This window comes from Apteryx rowi, unplaced genomic scaffold, assembly GCF_003343035.1.
Source record: "Apteryx rowi isolate R43461 unplaced genomic scaffold, aptRow1 scaffold_180, whole genome shotgun sequence".
NCBI lineage: Eukaryota > Metazoa > Chordata > Aves > Apterygiformes > Apterygidae > Apteryx > Apteryx rowi.
Window position 1 is genome coordinate 1,542,956 of NW_020448086.1, and position 23,799 is coordinate 1,566,754.

General features: G+C 35.1%; 1 protein-coding gene across 13 annotated transcripts in view; it reads right to left on the reverse strand.

Annotated features, from left to right (window-relative positions):
* The window catches only part of UBR3 (ubiquitin protein ligase E3 component n-recognin 3), a 123,802-nt gene that overhangs the window by 35,837 nt on the left and 64,166 nt on the right, over positions 1-23,799 (reverse strand). For 10 of the 13 annotated variants that reach the window (XR_003252788.1, XM_026061420.1, XM_026061422.1 and 7 more), the window contains 6 exons: positions 18,829-18,978; positions 18,204-18,337; positions 13,462-13,572; positions 11,094-11,306; positions 10,089-10,225; positions 3,141-3,226 (listed from right to left, as the gene is read on the reverse strand). Coding sequence is in view for 12 of the 13 variants with exons in the window: in XM_026061420.1 (XP_025917205.1) it covers positions 3,141-3,226; positions 10,089-10,225; positions 11,094-11,306; positions 13,462-13,572; positions 18,204-18,337; positions 18,829-18,978 (831 nt within the window). In the remaining variant the exon portion in view is untranslated. Of the gene's footprint in view, positions 1-3,140; positions 3,227-7,567; positions 9,620-10,088; positions 10,226-11,093; positions 11,307-13,461; positions 13,573-18,203; positions 18,338-18,828; positions 18,979-23,799 lie in introns of those variants that run through there. The other 3 variants (XM_026061421.1, XM_026061423.1, XM_026061434.1) reach the window with 2 other exon arrangements.

A 23,799-nucleotide genomic window follows, 5' to 3' on the forward strand; every position in this document is an offset into this window, starting at 1 on the left:
CTTTAAAGGTCTTCTTAAATTTTTCTGAAGTTAGATATTAAAAATACCAACAGGACTGATTTAGATCTAAATTAGAAAATTTATCACCCTACTCAGCAGTGTGTCAAAGAGTATGTACATGATTTTGAAATGCTGTCCCTACCCTTTCATCAGAAATATTCATTAGAATCCTTGAAATAATGCAACTGCAACAGGAAAAAGCAAGTTCCATAAACAGCATATTCAGTAAACAAAATTATACAACAGTCTAAGAAAGGAATAGAAAAATACTATAGTAAAAAAACAGAACTCAATATATTATAGGTGAAAATATAATTAAGAAATGCTATCACGTTTTCAAAAATACGACTGACAATTTTCAGTTATACTGAAATATTCTAACAATTGCAAACTAAGCCCTTGCACACGAGTATATGAAAATGCACAAATCACATCATAGGGAAAAAAAAAAATCACTTCTATCTAAATATACACAAACTCTGAAAACAAGGATTTAAAAGAAAGTTCTTTTTACTGGGCTATTTTCTTCTTTATACAGATAACTAATGCACAGTTACAACAATGGAATTATTAAGGTCAAAAGGTGACCTACATTATCACAACACAAAGTATTTAAATCTCTCAAGTCAGATTTTAAGAGGCCAGCACTTAATCATAACTAACCAGTAAAATTCCTTTAAGATCTCATTTTGCAAAAGAGAGAGAGAACCTATATAAAAATTGCATAAATTCTTCCATACACCATTGGAGAATCATATATTTCATAAACATTTTCAATTTGGTAAACAAATACTTTTAAAAGTTCATGTGATCGTATTTAAAGCTTCTCTYAAGAAGGTAATTTCCATACTTTTCAAGAGTGAAAAATATCTATCTTTAACTTCCTGTAAGTTCACCTTGTTCCAGTAACTTATTTTGATGAACAGATACATTGGTTTGCTTTCTGTGAGATATACACAGTTACTGGCAAAACAGTAAAAGTACTGGAAAAACAGCTAAGTATGATACACGAATTTAAGCAGAACTTGGTAGGTTTGTCTTGTCTTTTTTAAGTCATGATCCAGCATAACGCAATTCTCCAGTGGTGATACATTCTCCACATATCATTTCAAATTTGTTAATTCTCCAAGAAGTTTCTCCAATGATTAACATCGTCTCCATTCATTACAAGACTTGAGGGAAGTTTATTAAAAATCCTGACTGATCTTTTCACTAACTAACTATAGAGTCAGCTARCAAGGCCTCAGCTTGGCAGCAGTTTTTTTCTTTTTTTTTTTAAGCTTTACGATGGTTCCTGTCTTGGTTTCAACTGATACAGCTCACACAGAAACAACGGAGCTGTACAGCTCTGCCCTGAGGAAGCTGCCCAGCACTCTGGCAGTGCAACCACTCTTTGGAAAGCCAAAATCTCCCTGCGCTTACAGATATAAGTTGTGGTAAAGCACCAAGAGAAAAACAGTTGTCATACATACATCAAGCTTTTAAATAGGCAGATGCAACAAATTTGACACTGCTACAATGTCAAACGTTTCACTGGGTTTTAAGATGCAATTAATATATTTCATTTCACTTTTACTATTAAAAATTTCATACAGAGAAACTGGAATTTATAGGTTTTCAAAGATAAGAGATAAGATAAAAACACTACCTTACAGATTACAGGCCACTTCCACTCCCCTCCCCACACACACTACCGAAACTTCAAAACATTAAAACTTGCATAGATCCTGTATGGCTATTAAAACCATGTGAAGACAGGGGTAACCTTACTTCCAAAGAAATGTCATTAGAAATTGTTTTCACTCAAAAATTTTCAAATGCTTTCCAACCTTAAGATGAAATCTCTGCCCTAGGTTTCTCATCAAAGTCTCTTCCAAATATTTTATACCACTTTAGAAATTTTAACACTCCTGTGAGATGTGTGATGTATCCAGTAAGTGGCTAAAATGAAGTAACCCCCCCCCATTTTTCTAGGTGATCGCACAATTCAAAATATGGCATAATGCAAGTGACAAAATTAAGGCAATATAGACAATCTTGAAATGCTTCAAACTTGCAAACTGATCTAGTCCTTTAAACACATATATTTTTAATATGCATTGCTCAAGTATTAATTTTGCTTTGCTGGGAGGAGGGAACTAACGATGATGGGGGGAGACAACATGCAGTAGGGTTTTAAACTACCCTTCACAAAGCACAACAACTGAATGAAGTCAGTTGAACCACATTTGCTGGCAGCAACAGAAGGCTCCTATCCTAGAGGGACACAGACAGCACAGCACATGATGGGATTTATTTGGCAGCTCATCACCTCAAATGATGGGGAAAGCATCGCCCGCAGATCACGTACCAAAATGCAGACCTGGGCCGCAGGCTTCGTAACATTTTTAGTACAGAATCTGCTACTGCAGCATAAGTCCGATTTCAACATGCATTACTATTATTATTATTCTAGTAGGCTTTCCAAATTTTCCTGAAGAAAGAAAATGTCCATTCCTAACAGTTTATATTCCAATAAAAGATTAAAAGATTTTATGTTAACAAATAGCTCTTCTGTCAACCACAAGTGCTCTATTTGGCAAATATTCAAGGTTTGTAGTGAACAATGAAGATCTGAGAATTTCTACTGAAAAAAGTTGCAAAATCCTCCTCTCCTGTCAGAGAGAAATCTAGGCATATTAAAGATACGCATCATCAAGAGGTCCCAGGCTTAAAAATATGCAGCTAGCATACGTTTCATTAGCATCCTGAGAAACAAATTTCTTTACTATTACTAGCAATAACCAGGGTGAAAAAAAGCTTTCCCAGCTTTGCAAAAAAATTCTGTTTTACCCTTAAAATACTTACAGTTCTGCTCAAAAAAAGGGGAAGTTATTAAAAAATATTACATGGATAGTATGACACTTGCTTTCTAAACAGATTATAATCACACCACATGAATAGCTCTGCTCAATAATTTGCACAAATTAATGTCAGATTTCTCAAATTATAATGAAAATGAAGATGCATTATGACAAAAGAAAGGTCCTTAAAAGAAAAAAAGTTGAGATTATTTAGAAAATGTTAGATGTTAGAAAAAACTAGACCTCTTCACTCAATCATCTAATAATTTATATTGCACTTTATAAAAGAAAACTTACTTAAACACGATCTTTTCCCAGATGTGCTTGCACCTCCTGAACATAAATTGCCTCCTCGATGGACCAGCTCAAGTTCCAAGTTTGTTCTGCATGAAAAACATACAAGTGTTRAATGGAATGGCATTACTAAAGCTTCTATAGATGTGAAAGAGTCACCACAAACTCCCAGCATATACTAAAGGAAAGAATACTGCAAACCAATCGTTAGTGTTAGATACTGCCAAAATATGACTCAAAATAAAATAAACATTATCAAGATATTGCCATTTGGGATTTAAAATGATTCAATTAGTAAGCATCGTATAAGAGAGCTGCTACAGTTGTGACTGAAGTTTAAATAAATGTTAATTCTGAGGCTTTTTTCTGTATGCACACACAACTCAAAAATAAGTGAATTTATGTGCAAATCTGAAAAGACAACATACAACTCGGCTAAATTTTAATCAATTGGAACTATTTAAAAAGTGTTCTCTTTCATGACAGGGATTTTGTTTTGCTTTAAACAAACAGGCATTACAATGGACAGGCCACCAAGTAACTAAACATGAAAATATTTTCAATTATTCTGGAAGCACTCTATTGCTAGGTTAGTTAATAAAAGCCTTGCAGGTAAATTCTCAATGAACACTGGTGTTCACTGCAGCTCATTAGTATGAAACAGGAGCTGTTTCTCTAAATCTCTGCATGCCACATTGGTGCTTTATTTCTTAACATTATTGTAAGCTGATACTTAGATACCAATTGTTTAGGCCAAATTCAATAGCTTTGTTTGATTTCAGAATTGAATGTTTCAGTACTGTATTATCATTTATCCCTAAGGTTTGGAACAAACAATTTATATTATGTTCTCTGAGAGTCTGTTTTAACAAGTCAACAAACATTCCTGTAATTAAGATGAAGGAATAAAGATCTGTTATTCTGAAATGTTATTTTGTTAATTTCATCCAAACTGCAAAGCTCCGTCTTGTAAATATTTTGTCCTTTATTTAAAAATCAACCAATGCTAGTCTCAATATAATGTGACTGAATACTTGTTAAAATCTACTCTAGAGTTTTAGGCATATATTACATCTAAGATAAGTACACACACATACATATATATTAAAGATGAAACTACAGGATGACTGTTTTATTAAAAATAAAATATTTTTAAAAGATTTCAGCTCCATCAGTTTGAGAGAATACTTTGTTTTTGATATGCAGTGTTTGTTAAGATACTTTCATATGCTTCTAAAATAGTAACATTTCAGAATATTACTATCCCTAAGTTTGCAGCTTATGCCACTCATTTCTGGAGGAATGCTTTAATCCTCTCTACTCAGAAAAAAGGCAATTTAACATCGATAATGTGCCTGCTCAGAGCTCCATCTGGTTGCTGCTGATAAGGGCATCTGTGTGACAGGGGAATTTTCCACTCTTCAGGCGATTTGCAGTGCTCACTGAACTTCTAAAAATCTACCAGCAAGGAAGCAGGGACAGGGATTTCATATTAGTGGACAAAATAGGAACTGTAGATCAGCATGTGCTAGTTCATCTTGGGAATACAAATGAAACCAGCGTGTTTTATTTCTACAAAGCTTCTGATAACTAATTTGTAGAATAAAATTAATGGCAACCTTTTATTAAAACCAAGAGAATTAAGATTTAATCAAAAACACTACCTGAATTTCTATGAGCAGTTTTAGATCTAGAATTTTCAATTTCCCTTTCATCAAGACATACATACAATTTTGCAAAACAAAACTCAAGGACAATTTGACGAAATTCTTCTTGATGCCTATGCAGTGGTATACAGTATCACTCTTCACTATAGGGAAYGTAAGAAGAGAGACTTCTGGTAACACATTCCATCACACATTGCACACTCATACTCCCCTCCCACACTTCCTTATTGCCCCAAGCTCCTCACAGACAGAAGCTTATAGCTCAGTTTTCTTGAGAATACAAATTTTAACCTTCTCCTCTATGACATCTTTAAAACATATTTAAACTTTGGTGTGATAGTGCACAGTGGGAAGTATCTCCTGGGAAGTGGAACACTTCTCCTTTATAATGAGCACCTTCTACATCAGATACTGTTCTAAATCGTTTTTGAAAGATACCAGCATATCACCTCCCTGCTCAAGCTCCCTTCTGCCTTGAGGCTCTGATTAAAACCTTGGGTATCACCCGTCCCTGCTGAACAAAAGAAAAGCAGAGTTCTCAGTGCCTGTTCTCTCCTGGCTGAAGGAAAAATAGGGGCATCTGATAGAAAAGTRGAACACAGAGTGGTCTCTGAAAGTATCTTTCACTATCTCAACTCCCTGAAAATGAAGGAAGGAGGAGAAAGAAAATCAATTTAGGAGTGACTGTTTCCCCTATCTATACATCATCTTTGTGCTATTCACTGGAGCAAAAAAAAAATTGTAATATACAGTGTCACCAGGCTTTATCTTCCTCACCCACAAAAAGAAGACAGAGGAGAAAGGATGGATTTTGCTCAGCTATACATACTCCTGATCCAAAACCAGACCTATTTCAGCCTATTTTCATTGGCTTTCATTAAAGAAAGAACCTATCTGGAAAGACAAAGTTTTGCATGCTTACCAGAATTCCTACCAAAACAGCATGGGAGTAAAACAGCAATGCCCTTTCCAGGAGGAAAACATACTTGGAGGGACCTCCTCATTCCAGGGGGATAGGAGAATAAAAGTTAAACACTATCTTTTTCACTTCACTTTACAGAGACAGCACATTCATGGGAAAAAAAAGGTTACTGAGACACAGACTGGGAGGGAAGAACACAATGTTTTTATATTAGTCTATACATAGCTGACAGCAAAAACAAAGGCTTTGTTTACCCAGCCAGCTAAAGCAAGCAATCTACTGCTAAACAGTGCAGAAACAGTCCTCCAAGAGACACTGCCACAAATGACAGTCACCAATACTCTAAATGTGGAGCTATTAAAATTAAAGCTAGGCACACATGATTTGTGAATGACACACTGCTAATGCTGTGAGTGTCAGCAAAGACAAGGAGGGATGCAAAGGAAAAAGGTATAAATTTAACACGGTAAGAGACTAGGAAAAGGGGGAGGTAGCCAAGTAGCTGCTGATCCAGCTGTGCACGCAAATCGGGATGCAAGGACCCTGAATGACTTTTTTGCTAGGAAAAGAGACAGGGGCTAGCTCTCCCACTGGGTAATTTCTTTCCTCCACTCCAATGACATCTGTCTGGGCAGCAAAAGTGAAGTAAGAAGAGTAAGTTCCCATTTTCCTGAAGCAGAAAGGAGAAGCTGCTGCAAGTGACTCCTTGCTGTTTAATCAGTAGTGCTCCCATTTCCACATGCAAAATTCCACCTCAAAACTTGCCACCAGCTGTAAACTAGCATCTTTTGAGAAGACTGCAGATCCTGTCATTTTCCGATTGAAAACGGAACACAACTTATTAATATAAGATTAACGGTATTTAACATTAATTGACCCCTGCTATTAGCAAGGGAATTAAAAATATCAGTAGGTTAACTTGAAATGCTTATTTAGACAGGGAGTACTTATCATCTTGACCACTTTATCTGTACATTAGATTAAATACCAGAAAAAAAATGAATAACAGCTATGGATGATCTGACCAAAACCACAGAAATGTGTCAGAATACAGGAGACTACAAATGTTCAAAGGTAACTGGTTGGTAGGGAACAGGAAGATATCATTACCACAGAAAGAATGGGGATGGAAATAAGGAAGGAACATTAGGCCAAATCACAGGAATAACTTCCAGAGAGCAAATTTAAATTTGTAACTTAAAAGTGCTGTTGTTGATAGTCTATTGTATGGATACAACAAATTAAACAAAACATACCAAAAACGTGCAAAAAAAATGTTTCAGTCTGGGAGATTAACAGCCCGCTCACAAATGCAAATTGTAAGGTTACATTAAAATGACTTAAAAAAAGAACTTAAGATTTTTAAAGCTGTAGTTCTTATGCAATTATCAAGTAGTAGAAGTTTGCAAATCTGGATTGCTGAATTAAAGAAAAAAAAAGGAATTAATTGTTTTGTAAAAGATCTGCCAAGCATCCTCTTAAGTGATCTTATGATTTATGGTAACAATATGGAAGGCTGGATCTAAAATCTGAAATCCTGCATGCATGGACAAACAGAAAATAGCTGACGCTAGTCTAATCTAACAAGAACAGGTCACCAGATAAGAAATGAAATGCTGTTCTGATTTGAGATATTTTTAATTCTTGGAAGAAAAACAAGAATCTTGGGCTTAAATGTTAGTGTAAAAATCACAAAATAAATCTACATTTAAAATATGTGTAGGTAGCATTTTTAATATTATATACCTTTACACAGAAATATATTATAAACTCAATTTGTGTACTGTAAATAGCATGTCAGATTATTATTATAAGCAATCATACTTTTATATAGGAAAGACTCATTTTGAATCCTGTATTTTTTTAAAGGATATTAAAATGTATGGACCAAATACATCATCACCAAAAACTTCTACAATATTTATCCTTGAACAGAATATGCCACTTATGCTAATGTGGAATAATCTTCCATTTTACTATGCAAAATTTAATTGCTTTTCTTAATCAAGGCACAATTAAGATACTCACAGAATACAAATAATGTTTCTATTAATAGAATCATATGATCATCTAGATTGGAAGAGACCTCTGGAGATCATCTGGTCCAACCTTCTGTCAAAAGCAGAGCCTTAGATTCAGCTATCCAGAGCCCTGTCAAGCCAAGTCTTGGATATTTCCAGGGAGGAAGATACCATCACTTTTCTGGGCAACCCATTCTGATGTTTAATTGTTCCCACAATGAAGAATTTTAGCAATTACTATTAGCTTTACGGCTTTACAGAAGACTTGACAACATTGTAGGTACCTATTTGAAATGAAACTGTATGAACTAGGAAAATATTTGCACAGAGGTTTCAATGTTCGGACTTAAAAACGTAACCAGTACAGAAGATGAAAATGAAAGCTAATATGAACACAGTGCTTCATTAAAGAATGATATTCATTTTCTATTTTCCATGTAATACCTGAAGCTATATTTAAAACTAACTTTCTTTCAAAGAAGAATTTATGGTTGCTACTCCAATTTACTGCAAGGTACTTATCTGCCACATTTCACCGCAAAATCAAGAATTTTGCTTAATGGTGTCAGAGTTCATAAATCCACCGAAACACTAGAGCCCTGCCATGTAGGCTCTGACAGCACTAAGTCTAGGTATACTACCCACAAAGAAGGGAGGATGACAAATAACCCAAAAATGGTGGATTCAGGGCTGATAAACTGGCTCTCTACAACCTGCTCAACTCTTATGCAAGAAAAATCCCATGGGGTAGCTTTTCTGGGCATCTTCAAGAGCTCTGTCAGAAAGACACTGGGCTGGGACAAGAATCTGGTCCCAAAGATTATACCACAAGACCTCAAGTATTATCTGTATCAGATAGAAGAAATACATATTTTATCACAACATCTAGCCTTGACTCTGAGGGATTACCTTATTTCCATCATGATCTCAATTCTATTTTCTACATACCACTTCATAGGAACAATGACATATCTAAAACATTATTTTTATTTTAAAATATTTAGTACTGGTCTCTCTGCTATATAATTGTTATACAAATGTGTTCAGATATTGCAGATGTATTTTATGTGGGCACAAGTATTTGCCCAGATTCAACTAGTCAATGATAATTATCTGGTACAAAGAATAAGGTACACTATGAAGATATCATTACCAGAAAGTACTTTAGCTTAAAGCCAAATGTATACTCTTATTGATTTGCAGTAAAATACCTTATATGTAAATACCTATGAAGAAGATTTCATGTAATTAAAAAGAACTGTGCTTACACTTCTATTGTGAGATTATTCATGAAACAATCAAAATTGTCAGTTATGTCTGCCATATTTAAATGACATTTATACATAAATCATAATTAGATAGTAGAGAGTATCATAATGTAATAAAATATGCTCAAAATAAATATACTAACATAAATATACTAATTTAAATACCTGAATTCTGCAAGTAATATAATAGCTAAATAAACTACAGACCCTCAGCAACTAGAGTTTATGAAACTGCTGTCAAAATTGCTACTGAATGATATTGTTTGCACTCTTGCACTTCCTCTGCAGTCAGCTGCTTCCCTGCGGACCTAAATAGCAAAGGGTTCGGATAATTATTTGCTTAATSAGTATTTCAGCTTCCCCTTATGGGAAAACCCTGCATTACAGTAAATCTGAACAGATTAACTATTCAGCGCATCTTGAAATCAATGGTGCAGACTGAGGGAGGGAGTGTTTGCCTTTCTTGGAGATGGTGTCTGTGACACTGACAGCAATACAACTGGAGTCTAACATCACAGTGAAGATGCTGGTAGCTTTGGTGCTTTTTGAAGTTGTCTTATTCATCTGAGGAGAGATCCTTGGTTGTTGATGYAGAATAGGGTCGCTGTGTGATCACCAAATAAGTAAATAAAATTAATGCCTGATGGAGGGATTAAAAACACCCTGTGATTTAAAACCCACCAACACAGCAGCAATGTAGAAATGATCTCATTCTGTTGGATAACAGTAGAGAAGATTTAACAGTTTGGGAAAGGAAGGCAGAAAGAGAAATGCAACATAAAGTTTTGATAAACAGAGAGCAAAACCTTGAATAAGGAAGAAAACCAAATAAGCAGCAGACCAGATATTCTCCAGGTTCTGTGCCACTTGAAAATGCTAAAAATGAAATGTCTGAGAAATCATTCTCTTTCATACCCCTATATATGAAAATCAGAAAATAAAATCTTGATATACTAAGTGTCCCAAAAGGGGTCTTTTGGAGAGGATGGGATACTTTTCTTTTTTTTTAATAATATTATCTGGTAATACTGTTAGTGATAAACTCAAAAGAAACAATATAAAAACATACTCACCTAGCTACAGAATACATAAATAGAAAATCATTGTCAGGTGATCCAGGACTCTTGCTATAATCTGTATACTTCTTCTGTGTAGTACTTTTTATATCTTTCATTACAGATTCCATTTCTTTACTGAGATTGGTTTCAGACTATGAACAAAGACATGAAAAAGATTAATTAATTTTTACCTCAAGAAATGCAATAGCTGATCACAAAGCATAATACTTTCATATTTATAAAAATACATTTGCAGATTATGAAAAAACATGTATTAGAAGCCAATAGTCTCTGCCTCACAGAAATTTTATAGTATTCTAAAAGTTATTCTGATTTGTTCTGAACAATAAAGCTCCACTGTTTTTTCCATCTCTTAAGTTCAAGATTCTTCAGCTTGCTTTATTTTAGCATATATTTGCATTGTGCAAATACATGAAAATAACACAGTGTCAATCTCTAATAAGAAGTATTATTACTTAGAAATACTTCTGGAACAAAAGTCTCCACTGACACTGGAAGGCTAGCAGAATTTAAGAGAATTAATTATATCGTTCTGAAAGACCTCATGAAGCTTTTTAATACATGAGTGGATGCAAACTGCTCTCTCTGTAAAACAATTAATCCATACCTTAAAATATTCTTAATAGACGGTCTTTAAATAGCTTCCAGTTATAAGGATATTGGTGTTTTTACTTCGTAAAGAAATGACAAACGGGTTTTATGTTACGTGACTCAATTCAATGTAAATTACTATGGAGTGAACTGGAAGTGTACTTCATATAAATCTAGATGAATTATACTTTTGTCATAGCTGTCTGATTTATTTTTAATAGGTAATGCAATAAAAGCTGTCAAACTTCCAAATATTTTGATTACATTTAAAAATAGTATGCTATCTTCCAAACAGAAAGAAGAAGAAATGAAGTTTCGCAGACTGCAGAGTTTCTAAAAGGTCACAAAATGCAACATAACGTAAAACTGAAAGGTAGAGACAAATTAACAAGGATCTTTCTGCCTTACACTGATGCTTACTGGGAAAGCTCCCAGCTGTTCTTGAAGATCTTCCACCTCTTGTACAAGATCTCGCATACACTTGTTACTATGACTTTGCCAAAGGCTTCTTTCGACATTGTTTCCCGGATAACAAGGAAGAACACTGTTAGCAAACTGCCTACAGAGGGGACAGGTAAATTCTCCTTTGTCCACTGAAAAACCCTGGAGAACCTGGTCATTCTAAAAGGAAACAAAACAAAACAAAACAAGGCGTAAATTAAATTTGCTGAAGATGAAAACTTGTTCTTTGATATTTCAGGCAAAAAGATCAATAGATAAAAAAAATCTCTAAAGCCAACAACTGTAAAGAAATAATAATAGGAATGGCTCCCCAGTTGAGTAAAAGAGCTCTAACAGCTACTACCGACTTTATTACAAATGGTCCAAGTCACCTAACTTTCAAGTACTCTTCATTGTCAATAGCTATCCCATAATAAACTAGAACATACTTGAATGGGATATTTTGAACAGTTTGCTTGTACTGTCTATCACTTCCTATAAAGTTTGAGACTCCCTTAAAAATGTCTTCTCATTTGTCAAAAGGTATTTTTTTCCAGCTGTGAGAAGTATTTGAAGATACTACGGAAAAGAGGTGGAAAAGCTGATCACCTAGCCACTGGAGAGCAGCATGCCAAAAACCCCCGCTACTTTCGGCATTATCATGAAGGCTTGACAAATGGACACAGAAGTATCTGTTTGGGAAGCAGGGGGGACACCGTCAGAGTACTCCCGTCACTGGCAAGCAGTCTCGCTTCGCCTTCATGAACTGCCTCAGCAGTTTCCCACTCCTGGGAGAAGAGAACTGCTAAGTTAGCACTGACTCCAATTTAAACCTCAAACCAGCAGCCCTGATGCTGAGGCCTTCTGGTAAACCAGCTACATACTTGTCTGGATGCTGACCTCCGATTGCATTACATAAATACGTTTTATCAAGATAAACATGAGTCTATACAAATTATTCTGGTATTAAGAATGCTAGAAATAGGCAATTATTATGCACTAATTCAGGCACTAATAACACATATTAGAACAGAAGTTCCCTTAATCTAAAAGCCTTCAAGAATACAACAAGACAGAGTAATGGTTTATTTGGAGTCRAAGTCAGAATGCACCACAAAAGGGAATTCAGTGCCTATTCGATGCAAAACGTTACTCGTCCAAAATTCTGTAAAGTAAGATTCTACCATGAAAGTCCAGATTTTACTTAATTATCTAGATGGCACAATTATCTCTAAAAGTTTCTTTACAGTCAAATGGAAAAGAACAATTCATCAAGGGATCCAGTAAAGGTGGCACAGCTTCATATTCCTCTAAAGGCAAATTCCACAGTATGAGCAATGCTGACACTAAAACTACAAAGCCTTGCTCATCATTTTTGCCCTAATGGCAACAAAACAAAACTTAGGACAAAATAAAGTAAATCACATAAAGTAATCTTGAACTAGAAAGCAGATTCATATGCAAGAAGTAGTCACCACTTAGCCTTTATTTTGTTACACTAAATAATTGAGCAAAAAAAGATGCCTTAAAATGTGATTACTGCTACCACTTGTGGTAACAGTCTGCAGGGCCATTCAGAGGATCTGCACTTCTGTTGCAAAAAGAGAGTGGCAGAGCTGAGGAGGCCAGCAACACCAATGGAAATATTACCCCAGTTATTTAGACCAAGCGAAAATAAGGATGTCCTTTCCAGCCAACAACTTCCAATGTCTGATCAACAGACTTTATTTTAAAACCATATATAGTTTCCCAACGGTATTTTCCAGGGAGAAAAGATATGTAATTCAAAGTTAGATTATTTGAACTCATTTCTCTAAACTTCACATATAAAAACAACATATATCCTATGTAACTAGAGATGATAATCTAACTTTTCATGACTGAATTTTCATATTACAACATAACCAGGTACATAAATTTATACTAGTAAAATTCCTCTACCATTTTTTCTTAAATTCCTCAGTCATTTCCAATGCACATTAAACATCAAAATAGGAACCTGTGAAACAGAAGTGCGAAGTGCAAGAAATGTTTCACCTGAATGTGCTTACCAGAGAAAATCAAGATTTCATTTTTAAATGGGATTAATTTAGTAAAATATTTTTTCCAATACATCAGAATATCTGAGAACAAAGTACTGTTGTTAATAATGTCAAGATGTAATAAGGAGGATTTAATAACTGCAGTACTGGAAAGATAACAAAAACATCATGTATATTCATGTAAAACATAAGTATCCAATCTTTCCTCCACTGAATCGAACAGCATAAATCCACTGACTTTACTGAGAACAGTTCAGATTCAAATAATAAAAAAAAATCTTTAGTTTACTTACCCGTAAAGATTCCATGTAAGATTTATGACAATCTATGTGTAAAGTGTGACCACATGTTTGCACATAAACACCTCCTTCCCAGCCTATTGATACTGCTTGCAGACAGGAACTCTAAAAACAAACAACCCCCCCAAACAAAAACAATAAGAATAAAGAAAAAAWATATATATATATAGGGTTGAGATATTTACCACAATTCATTTTGAGATTAAAAAATAGATTTTCTACTTGCTGCTAGGTAATACAAAAAACGTGCACTGTGGAAATAAAGCAAGTTTTTATTTTTATAAGTTATATATTTATACTGACTTACATGTATGCCATTACACTATTCTTTCCACCAAAAAGCCAATCATTTCAGTCTCACTTCTGCAATTTTTGTCACTTAAGATAATGATAAAATTAGGAAGCAATACAATGCATATTTAGTAAATGCTCATTTTATTTTGACATTTGCCTTAGATGGTGTCACAATTCTTCCAATTCAGCTTCCATACAGTCTAACACATTCCACTACCTCAAGTAACACATTACATCAGTACTACAGCAAATACTTCTTTAAAGAACTTCCTGTATTACAGAATGAAGGCGGCTATAACTGCACCATCTTTTCCAGTAACACAAGCTTACCTTTCCCATGCACAATAGCAATACGCTGCTCTAACACATTTCATTCGGTTTTGCCCGTAACAAATTAATTTAATAAGATCACAGTTATACAATTAAACCCCAGTCTGTTATTAAAATTCAGTGTAAACAGGTGGTTTTTGTTTTTTTGCTTTGTTTTGTTTTTTTTGAGTTGTTCAACAATATTGTCAGGAACATATCATAAAAGAAAAATATAACTAATGATTGTTTAGTGGATTAAGTTTTATACTGGGGAGGTTATGAAAACGCTGGATTTATTCAAACACCGAGCTAGTGTCATTGTAGCACTTACTGGCCACATATCTAAACTAAGTATTTACTCAACTAGTATTCCTCAGGAAACAATGAACCGAAAAAATAGTCACATGTGGCAAATTTGTCATAAGGAATTCTAGTAAATACGCAAGCAGAATATCTAGCTATAATCAGTCTAACTACTGAATCTTCATTTCTCAAAAAATAATTTCATACACAGATTAAAATGCACATTCTGCATATAAAGAACAGAAAAAGAGGTATGGCAACTAAAAATGGAAAAAAACTATTAGAATAGACTTGCCCGAAACTGGACTTAATGTATGATGCAAAAATAGGGTACTATGAATAACCAACTCTGAGGATTACCTTTTCTGAGGCTGCCCTAGCAGCTTGCCTTTTCCTGCATACGAGCTGATATTAGAAACTCCAGGTACATCACAAGACATGCTCCTATTTACCTTGCCTTAACTTGACATTTATGTTCTCGAAGCCTTTCAGGTTCAAATCAATGATCTTAGCAACGAGAAAAATTTTCTGCGTTTTGCTGGTCCCTGCATGATTTCGTGGGCAGCCTGCACTGTTAAGAAGGCATGGTCACGTAATGGACCTGCACAAGCCCCACAAGGCAATTGTTTCATTCAGGGAAAGCACCGTTGCGTGTATCTAATGAGGCTAGCTGATTGCATTGTTTATTTAAGGTCACATTTAGACAATTGAAATTCTTCTGAGATGCAAACCTAATAGGAAACACCAGACTCATGAACTTGGGTGAAACTTGGGTTGCCTGACTTTTAGTGAAATAACTGTAGAGTGAATATTCTGTATCTAGAAAGGTGGAGAGAGAGACTAGGCTATGGGTCAGGAAGAGAAGGCTGGAAACTTCAATAATATGGAAGGGAAAAGGGAGAAAACATGAAAATCCATGCTAAAAAATGCTTTATACCGCCTCTACAACTGGAGATGCAGAAGATGGGAAAGAGAAGTTCATGCCTGTCTCTCCAAGCAGGTTTGTCTATGTCCTAATAATTAATTAGCCTGAGGAAAAGGGCAACAGGATCGTTCCCTTTCTCCTTCCCAGGTATCAATAATTTATGCTTTTCTCCAAGCTGTTCCAAAATTCTTGCTTTTCCAGCTGCCCTCCCCTTTGTTAGGGCAACACTCACAGTAAGGTTAAGAACAGCCCCATCTTAGATTTGGTGCTGCAAGGACTTGTTCAGTGCTGGGGAATCCAATGTAACGAGTTTAAGCAGCTGAGGCTGGCTCTGTAGGTGACATTTGAAATGTTAATAAATGGATCTGCACCTCTGCAAAAAATCCCCAGTCTTTGCAGAAAGGGTTTCCTTATTACTATCGAAGTCAGAAATAGAGGAGACTCAGAAGCAAGCCACATGCCAGTTACAGGCCTGGGAGAAAAATGCCTATCTTAAGTTATTGGTTACAGGGTACTGTGCGATTCTGAAAATGGTCCAATCCATCTAGTACACGAAGTTTTATCTCCTAATCCTTAGTCAAACCTCTCCATTTTAAACACAGTAACTTTCAGTGATTTTTCTTGTAATGGGCAAAAACACTGTTCTTTGACTACAAACGCATCAAATTTCAGCCAAAAAAGGGTGACAGGCTTCTCTATGGAAAGAATTGGCCTGTTTTGCCCAGCCTGTATACAGCATTTAGTTTTTGAAATGTTGTTCATTCTTCTTCAACTAGAAGAAGCTAGATCATATCTGACAACTTAAAATGTTCACAACTAAGTAAAATTATTCTCTTGCCTCCTGAAATCTGTACTTCTTGTTACAGGAAGGACACTTACTGTGAAGGACACAGTTGATAAATAAAAGGACTTATTGCTTAGCTCAGCTGAACAAGCCACTCAAGACACTAACAGATGTTTCCATTTCTATGCCAAAAGAAATTTAAGGATTACTTCTTTCATGCAGAGATTTTTTTTTTATTATTATTATTATTATTTTTTTTTTTTTTTAGCACAGTCGTGACCTGGAAACTTGAAAGCAGAAATAGCTATTTCAATGAGTGTTTAAATCAGGACAGGAATTTTTCAAAACAGGATGCATTTGGTCACTGCATTACAGTGTGTTTTAGACTAGTCTGCTGTTAGTGTTATTGCACAGAAAGGGAAAAATGCACTTCAGTAAGATCAAGTTTTTGAATAACATCTATTTTTCATTAGCACTCCTTTCATTTGTAGTATGAAAGGAAGTAAAAATAAAGCTACAGTATTATTTACACATTTTTAACCACTTCAGTAGTGAATAATGTTCATTTACAATTTGAAACATTAGTAAATAAACACAGGTATATATTATTGAGGCACACAAGCTTGATATGCCTTCTGAGCTTGAGAAACTGATGTGTTATTAATTACAACTACCCCATGTATAAAACGTGTCTTTGTTTGTTTGTTTTTCCCAAATATCCATATTAAATAATGGAAGTATCCTAGGTTAACTGAAGGACAGTTTCATGAAACACTGTGTAATGTCATCAATGCCAAATGAAGGAAAACTTGTCAACAGATTCTTTTTGAACTGAAAATATCTGTTTGTCCAGAAATGATTTTCTGCTTAAATCTTTTAAAGTTTTACTTTTTAGCATGGAAATTTATGATATTTGCCTCAGGGAGAAGTTGCTTCTCTGAAAACATCGCCAAATTTTTAAAAGTATATCAAAACAATTATGAAATTTACTCTAAATTAATCTATTGTACATCAGTCAAGCACACTTGGTTGCAGTTAGATTTCAATTTTCTAGTGTGGATAACAGATTATGAGAAAGCTACTAACCATGTCAGAGTAAAAATGGCAGCAATTTTTCTCTTTAAAGACAAAATTTAAGCTTCTAAAAGGCTGCATATTTGGTTAGATCTTCCTAAGAGCTGGTATGTCTGCTGAGAGTAGTCTATAGGTGCTAATTTAGGGTCCTGAGATACATAACCTCCTCCCCCAGAATGATCTCTCAAAACAGACTTTTGTTATCTTACACTACTGTTTTATACAGTAGCACTGAAAATCACAGGCAGAATTTCCATAAAGGTCTCTCACTAACCAAGTCCTGTTAAGCAACAAGAACTGTCTCTTAAAACGAATTATTAAAAGCTGTAACACGTTGCTTTTGGTTTTATGAAGCAATGCAAAACTCTGCTTGGAACAGCTAACAGAACTCCAAAATAGACAATAATATTCCAATTAATGTAAAATTGAACTTCAGCAACTTTGTGCAGAATTCAAGCTACAGCAGAAGAGAGACAGACAGACAGACACAGAGAGAGACAGAGAGAGATCTTCTCCTGGCCCCTCCTTTCCATCTACTCACCTTTCCCTTTTTCGTACAGGCTCAGAAAACCGTTAAGGGTTAAAACTACTCTTCCCTCTTACTCCTGCTGCCAAAATAATTTAACCCAGCGTAATTCCTTGGTCTGGTTCATGGAATGAACCACAAGAAAGCTTTTGTTTTGAAAGTGGTACTTAAGAAGGCAGAACCACATCTCATTCACATGGTCCCACTGACCTGTGAAATACCTCTTCTAGAGAAAATCTGTGTGGATATTTAATGAATATTAATGCCTGCGGATATGCTAGTTGCCTACGCCAAAACCATACACAAGGGAAAGCCAGCCACTATTTAAAAAATAAGGACCTTATCAGACGTAAACATTTCATATCCATAACTATTACAACACGACAAACTGTTTCTCTAAATGTAGAAATGAAGCTAGGAAGACTCTTCTATTCAGAGTAAATTCACTAAGTTGTAATCCCATTAATCTTTTCACACAACTCATTTCATAATTGGTAGTTCTGACCAAATCAAATACTTACATCTTTAAAGTATCGCTGTAAAGTTGTAAGCCTCACATCATGCAGTGCTGCACAGGTATCCCAAGGGTATATTTGCTCCTCTTCAGTGGTTGGCAGTTTCTTTGGCTCAGTGCTATTGCGGCACTGTCCCAAGACTGTACACAGAAATGAAGCAAAAAAGAATGAAATGGATAACAGTAAGCTGAAGAATTAAGATAAATATCTTGACATTCTGGTTTATAACTAGTAGGTTTTTGTTGATATTAAAAAGTAGAAAAAATTATTAAAGAAACTAAATACTGGAAGGAGTGTTTTTGTACTGGAAATACATAAGGCATGTATACACACACACACACACACACTCTCTCTCTCTCTCATGGCTATTTTACTGTCTCCTTTTCTTTAAAAACTATTTGCCTGCAGGTCTGTTATATTCTGCTGGGTTTACAAAAGCAAACAGGAGTGAGGAGGGAAAAAGGTAAACCCTGTTCACCCTTTTCCCAAACACTTCAAGAGTCTCAGTACCCTTAAACCTACAGATGGGCCTCATGGAGGACCACCACAAAGAAATACGACTCTCATTGTCTTTCCAGGCTCCATAAGCCTCCTTATGACACTGCTTGTCCAGCAAGTCTCACATTCATACCTGAGGACGCTTGTAATAGYACAACTAGCCCTGTAGGTCTGTCTTCAGTAGAAGGACCACTCTGACCACAAATAACACAATCGTATATTGCCTCAGAAACGTGCTGTTCTGATGTAGCTATCTCCATGGCAATATCAGCATCTGGTGATTCTGAAAAAGGATAGGAAAACTGATATTAAACAGAGGAAAAGAAATCAAATTACATCTGCATCGAAGTAGCGAAGAAAAAACTCCAAAGCCATTTTTCTAATCAATTAATCTAGGATTAAAACATAGAAAGTTACTTGAAGCTAACCCTGCTGTTTCCAACAGAAAGACACCTACACAACGAAATACAAGTTTTCCCATATTTAAGACTATCACCAACAGAATTAAATGAAAAGTTCAAATTTGGTATTAAACAATCTGTATAAAACTTCTATAAAATTGAGATCTAACTTCTGCTTTATTAGATTCTGTATTGAAAACACTGCATTTATAGAGATGAATCTCTAAAACCAGAGTTACCCATAACTAACTTTTTCTCCCTAATTATTGTCACAGTAAATCTGGAGACTCCAGAAGAGAATTTTACAGATGCTGAGACAAGGAGAACGAGCTAAGTAATGTTATTAAGACTGATCTGTAGAGCTGGACATCGGTTCTAATAGCCAAATTAGGAGAGTAAAGTGTACATGTGTCAAGTGAGCTCCAAGAAGACGAGATATCAGTGATGGAGCGGCCTTAGGCTACATTTCTGTAAGTTGCATAAGAATTGATTCTTATGTAGTATATTTTCCAACAGTTATATTAAATATATAACTTGCTTTTTATAATCAGTTTGACACTTCCCTCTCTTGGCCTTCTATATCACACACACACCCCTCCACTACATTAAAATATATATATATATAGTTTTAACAAAATAGTGAGTTACGTCTTAACAACAAGTAGTATGTAACGCAGCCATTTTCCAAGACAAATACAGTTTAATGAAACACAGAAGTAAAACACAATACTCTTTAAATGAAACTTGGAAAACCTTCAAAGTTTTGGGGTGCATTAAAAAAAAAAGTAACCTGCTGCTATGCTGTATAGAATTTACTGTACAATTTAAAATTTACTGTACAATTTAAAATTTACTGTACAAAAGAACATCAGAGATTTGTTTTTTCAAATGCTCCATGTTATTGTTTCCATGTGCACAGATAGACACATTCAAGGTTAAGGATGAGCTTCCATGTATTTAGGCTCTTAAGTTATCTACTGAAGTTCCCTACTGGTTGTAGGCAACTCAAGTAGTCTTTCCAAGGTGCTCAATATTTGTGAGACCCAGTGACTTTCAAAGGGTATGGAGTAGTTCAGTAGTTCAGTTCTTCCTAAAAGTCAAAGAAACTATTTAGGCTTCCAAACAATAAATCAGGGTCTTGATAAATTTTACATGAATCAGCTTCTAAAAAATACCTCCCTGTAGATTTCATTTGGAGATACTAATGAAATCTTTTTTCTTAGTAATTTTATGAGATGTTACCAATTTATGAAGCTGAATTCAAGTGACGTTTTATGCAGAGAGAGAAAGCACAGTGAATGTTTAGAATCACTTTTACAGTCTGTTTATATGACTATTAAAGATGACTACATGAAGCATCACATAGGCTATGCCAAAATCTGCTTGAGAGGCTCTCAGCTCCACTAAAGAGATAATATCTAGAAATAAACTTAGGAATTCTTTATTGGCTTGAAAGAAAAGCACCTTACTGCTAGATGATCCTCTCCTAATTCTTTAGAAACACATACAATCAATCTCTCGATCTAGAATAAGGGTGTTTTGTTTCAATTCTTTCCTAGAAGATGAGTTTTATGAAGGAAAATACTTCCTCCTGACTTTCAACCATGGCCTTTTTCTCCTCAATTAAATAGGCCAAGGCACAGGGCATAACACAGGACTGTTTTCAGGAGTGCTTTCTTCTGAGAGTCCATTGCAAACTCATTAAAGGACAGGCATGTTGAATGCAAGGCAGCATCTTTCTTTGCTAAGAAAACTCCATACAATGCTCTCACTCACAGGGCAGAATCTAAATTATACTGTTTTAGTAAGCATTGATTTCTCAGTCGTTTATTGAAGGTCATATGAAAATGAACTACAATCTTCACTGACATACAGTTGTTAATATTGTACGCACATTTATCACCATCTAGTGGCAGTCAGATGAACACTCACAGGCATCTGCTTATCAGAAGTACATGATATGAGAATGACTAGGAAGTTCTTGCCTTATTTATATATTTCTAAAATATTCTCAAWAGAACATGAAACATGCATCCATTCAACATTTTTCTTAAGAGGTGAAGTAAGACAATGTAGTATGGCAATCTGATTTTGAACAGTGCAACAGAAGTCCTCAGTTAACATTTTATTTATGAAACACCATCCATTCACTGCTCTTATTCTCTTACACACAAAATTTATAATTAGAAAAGGGAAATATCCTACTTAATAGAATGTGCTAACGTTTGCAAATTAAAATTGCTGAAGAAAAAAATGTATGTATTTGTTTTACTTAGGCTCTGCTTTGCTCAGTTAGATTAGCACATCCATACACCAAACAGATCAGTGAATATGCTTTGTATTCCTGGGAAAACCACCTTTTTCCTTTGCTGCATTTTTTCCAATGCATTTTCATGTTCAACTGTCTTACAGTTTTCCAGTGGAAGAAGCCTCCACATCCAATATTTGTAAGTCTATGGCATTTTATTTCTAATACATGTCTCTCTTGAAGCATACTATCTCTTTATTGCTTATTTTAAATCTCAGAAAAAAAACATAGATCTTAATATTTAAAAAGTCTTTCAATCCAATTCAGTATGTCTCATCTATACTTCTATCTCCTATATGAAACAGGCACATAAAGATCAGGCTGATTTAATTTCAGACCTCAATGATCAAATGCATGCTTCCTTTACAAATGTTTAGATTTGGTGCTAGGCTAATTTGGCAAATAATAAAATTTCAAGGGAGGTAAGACCACTTCCTAATCAAATAATTTTCCCAGGAAGTAGTGAAAGAAAGTAAAGTCAACTTATACAAATTGTATGGGTAAGAGAAACAGGCAAGGATTTAAAGCTGCAAAGAAGTAAACAGACCAAAATCTCCCTGAAATGACCAACAAAAAACCCACCCACTTCTTTTTAAATGGACTATGACAAACCTTGTTTACTGGCCTAAACTATCTCAGAATTAATCTGAATTACACAGCTTTACCTCGAAGGTACACTTTCCTTTCCTTGTCCCTGCTCCCCTCCTTCTTTGCTGCCCAATTGCATCATTCTGTCTTCACTTGGCAGTAATCTTACCAGAATACAGTTTTGTAAACAAACTGGGATACTAATTAAATATTAAATAAAGAAAAAGCATATCTTGTTTGATTTTGAGAGAAAAAAAAAAGACCAGCAGAGGAGGTGTATTTAGAAGTTAACAGAACTAAAAGATTTTTAGTTTCTTGGAAGATGAGACTCAGGCTATGGTTGGTTTGAAAGGGTAGATTTTGGCAGCAGAATGGGCTAAAAACATATCAACGGCAGTGTGGAAAAGTGAGATTACAGAAAGCTATGCCAGTTGTGACCTTCTCATTCTTGTTCTTCTTGTACTTCTTCAGTTTTGCCTCTGTGGAGCAACAGACCCTCTCTCACTAGCTACATGATCTAGCCAGACTGTCCCGGGCCCTGATTCTCCAAAGATTTAACCTAACTGATTTCACAGAAACTTGTCCTAATGATGTCAAGAAGCAAATGGGAAATACAAGACGATGATAAGTGGCATTGATATTAACTCACCAAGTTTCTCTTACAAGATTTGTCTGATACTATAACCCCCTGATTTTCTAGCTACCTACAATGCGTTCTCTTTGCCTTTGAAGATTATTTCAGAAGTATAGATAATACGAACCTCACTAAATAGAACAAAGTTAAAATCACTGAAGGAACATGAAAACATTTAAACTTTGACAGAAATCCAGGGTAGTACCAAACACTATTATTCTCTCTCTCTCTCTTTTTTTTTTTTAAGTTAATTATTTAGCACTTGGTTTGATTTTGTACCAGTACAGGTGAGAAACCCAAAGTTACAAAATCTGCCTTTGTTACCTCCTAGCAAATACTGATCAGTGTGCTATCATCTAACACACTGTGTTATTACACAATATCTTGCTGCCTGAATTTTATTTCAATTTGAATTCTCGAGAGTTTAAGGGCATGATTTGCTCCCCTTCTTCCCCACCTGGCAAAAATCCCAAACCCAAAAGGCTGTGTAAAAGTGTCCAAACACAATAAGTACAGTTTACAACCTCTGACTGTAGTCAACATTCTTCCTGCCATACTCATTATGTGTCAAAGTGTTCCCCTAGCATCAAAGCAACTATTAGCATGCTAATATCTTTTGCCCAGAACCAGCATATATATTCTCAAGAGATCAGTACCTAATTTATTTTTCTATCTGGGTTCAGAAGATTGAGTGTTAGGAAATATATGTCACCTTGCTTTCAAACTGTGCACTTTTTTTTAACCTAGCTAAGGAGCATTTGCTTCAAGGACAGAATGATGTTTGCTGAGAATCGCATCATAGAAAAGAAATGCAAAAACCATTTCATACTTACCATGAGGCATTTCCAAAAAAATCAAATTGAGCACTTCAGAGACAACAAAACTATTAAAGGAATGCAAAATATCTAATTCTATTAAGTTGTTGCCAAGAAATGTCTTCATGCAAAACAACTATACTAAAATGCAGTCCATTAAACCAATTCTATCTACTGCTGTGCATGATGTGGTGTAATTAACAACAATCCCTACATTTTATGTTAAGAGAAATACTTAAAATTATTCATTGCTTAAATACTAAGAAACAGACAGGTACTTTTAAGAGTTGTGTGCCTAGCATGTCGACTCATGCACAAGCACAAAGGCCTAGGTTTTGACTGTACAGAAATTAAAGGT